This window comes from Arachis ipaensis, chromosome B8 (genome assembly GCF_059453495.1).
Source record: "Arachis ipaensis isolate K30076 ecotype BB chromosome B8, ASM5945349v1, whole genome shotgun sequence".
Classification (NCBI taxonomy): Eukaryota; Viridiplantae; Streptophyta; class Magnoliopsida; order Fabales; family Fabaceae; genus Arachis; species Arachis ipaensis.
Window position 1 is genome coordinate 6,525,976 of NC_142443.1, and position 2,783 is coordinate 6,528,758.

At 36.8% G+C, this 2,783-nt stretch overlaps 1 protein-coding gene across 1 annotated transcript; it reads left to right on the forward strand.

Annotated features, from left to right (window-relative positions):
• LOC107613474 (uncharacterized) lies at window positions 1-2,221 on the forward strand. Its single transcript, XM_016315480.3, has 4 exons — window positions 1-445; window positions 532-785; window positions 1,107-1,646; window positions 1,751-2,221. Exons 1-4 carry the CDS (start codon window positions 253-255, stop codon window positions 2,096-2,098), a joined length of 1,335 nt encoding a protein of 444 aa, XP_016170966.2. The 5' UTR covers window positions 1-252; the 3' UTR covers window positions 2,099-2,221.
• The last annotated feature ends 562 nt before the right edge of the window (window positions 2,222-2,783 follow it).

The window sequence follows — 2,783 nt, forward strand, 5'->3', positions numbered from 1 at the left end:
ACGGTGGGATGTCAGAATGAGGGTGAAAGATAAAAGCGGAAGCACTGACTAGTTGTAATCGAAGTGGATAACATGCGAATGGCACGTCACAAGAATGACACCGAACCTGCTTGGTTCCCTAGCCGACCCTGTTTCACTCAAAGTCTAAAAGCCTAAATTGCCATACCAAGTTGTTGTTACTCACAAACAAGCAAAGAACAGAACAATATAACCCTCTCTGACACCAAACCCTTCTACCTTCACCTTCGAATCATGGTGGACAGGGATTCAAGCGAAGCACACATGTCAATAGCAGCTTCTTCGATATTCCCTGGCTTTAGGTTCTGTCCCACTGACGAGGAGTTGATCTCTTATTACCTCAGGAAAAAGCTGGACGGTGATGAGGACAGTGTTCAGGTCATTTCGGAGCTTGAGCTTTGCACATTTGAGCCTTGGGATTTGCCAGGTCAGCCTTGTTCTTTCTCTTTGAATGATATATCTACTTATTTCTTGAACCACATAAATATTTATTATAAAAATGTTTGAAAACAGGAAAATCCTTCATTCAATCTGACAACGAGTGGTTTTTCTTCTCGCCACGGGGGAGAAAGTATCCCAATGGTTCACAGAGTAAAAGGGCAACTGAATGTGGATATTGGAAGGCCACAGGGAAAGAACGCGTTGTAAAGTCTGGTCAGAATGTTATTGGTACCAAACGCACTTTGGTATTCCATCTCGGTCGAGCTCCTAAAGGCGAAAGAACTGAATGGATTATGCATGAGTACTGCGTCAATGACAAATCTCAGGTTAATTCGTTGATATTCTTCTTCTGTTGATTGTGTAAGAGAATTCATGTATTATCAAGATTTAAACAAGTCAAAATTTGATTAAGTACCTGTGAATTAGTTAGTTAGAGTGAATCTTGGTTTCATTCTTGAGAGTACATAGCACTTTGCATGTGTTAATTCTCCGTATAAATAACTATGTATAAGACTTGTGTAAACACTAATTTAGCATACATTTTCATAAAAATAATTTATGTACTTCCGATTCACTGGCTACCTTTATATGGCATCAAACCTAGTATTCATATAAGTGCAACAAGTAAATTTTGTGTTTTGAATTAGGATTCATTGGTAATTTGTCGGCTCAAGAGGAATACAGAATTCCGTGCAAGTGATCATTCTAACAGAACTTCACACGATAGTGATTGTGGAGTCTCAGAAGGAGTTACAGTTCAAGGGGACACTTATGTGCCTATTCAAGATAAAGAGACTGGATGCAGCTCCAAGAGGACTAGCAGTAGTAATAGTTCTCCATCTACTACTGGCCAAATTGAATCCAGTCATAGAGTTGCCAATGAAGGCAATGAAGCCAATCAAGCAAATGAAGCCAATGTAGCCAATGAAATCAATCAAGTCAATGAAGCCATTGAAGCTAATGTAGCCAATATAGCCAAGGAAGCCAATCAAGCCAATGAAGTCAGTGTAGCCAATGAAGTTAATATAGCCAATGAAACCAATGAAGCCAATGTAGCCAATGAAGTCAATATAACCAATGAAGCCAATCAAGTCAATCAAGCCAATGAAGTTAATATAGCCAATGAAGCCAATCAAGTCAATCAAGCCAATGAAGCCAATGTAGCCAATCCCAGAAATCACCCTCAGGTAACTTGAACAATTGTATAAGAAAAACAGAAAAATGATTTGATATATTCTGATGTGTAGTTGGAAAGTGTGATGGAATTGAATAAAATTATGGTAACATGTAGGTGAATGAAGAAGAGGATTGTTATGCAGAGATCCTAAATGATGATATCATCAAGTTAGATGAATCAACACTCTCACGGCCATCGCCACCACAAGGGACAGCAAACAGGAGAATCAGGCTAAGGGTTCCCAAATCAACAGTTCCCAAATCAAGGGTTCCCAAATCAAGGGTTCCAACGGGAAATGGTTGTCAATGTTCCAAGCAATCATCAAACAAAATTAACACCTTCCTGTCATACCCTTTGGTGGTCTTCACTTTCTTCGTTTTCACTTTGTTAGCTCTAGGCTTCTTTTTTATTAGGAGGTCCCAAACTACTGCCCAATATTCTCAAGACCTCTCTAGAGTTTAATTATGACTATTAATTAATTAGTGTTTAGCGTTGCATAGCCTTTGGATCAATGTTACGTTGTATACAAAATTACAAACAAATGATGCACTCTTCATAGTAAAATAGTAAGGATAAGGATTATATTATTCGTTACATTTCTTTATTGTGCATCTGAATATATATTAAACCAACGTTGAATTGCATTGACATCATTATTAATATTAAATAACTAAATATATGATTAAGCAAACTAAAGCAATTGATTAGCACCTTCCTTATTCATACATGCTTGGGTCGCCAATCAAGTATGAAGGTGTGGGCAATGGCATGTGGTTGATGCTGCAAGGAGGATCTTGGGATAGATGGATAGATATGGTCTTATGGGTATGTTGTTAATCATATATTTGGCTCTTATATATGGGAAATTGCACCATTTCCATTATTTTGCGTTTATTTTTAAAGGTTAGTACTGGTCCACAACCACGAATAACATATAACCGGGAACTTTTAATGCATATTCACTACTTATTATAAAGTGCAACACCGTTCTAATAAATGCCACTTATATTATACTATGTCACATTCTTGCCCATACCATAAACGGTGTATTAATAAATTAATCATGTAGCTATCAACTTGGTTATGTAGGTAGAATATATATATATAAAATAAATATTAAAAATAAATTAAATAATATATATTTATA

Excerpts from the sequence above, each read along its gene's own strand:
- LOC107613474 (XM_016315480.3), top strand. The coding sequence starts at position 253 with ATGGTGGACAGGGATTCAAGCGAAGCACACATGTCAATAGCAGCTTCT. Across the intron at positions 446-531 it reads TGAGCCTTGGGATTTGCCAG|GAAAATCCTTCATTCAATCT; the intron begins GTCAGCCTTGTT and ends GTTTGAAAACAG. Across the intron at positions 786-1,106 it reads GCGTCAATGACAAATCTCAG|GATTCATTGGTAATTTGTCG; the intron begins GTTAATTCGTTG and ends GTTTTGAATTAG.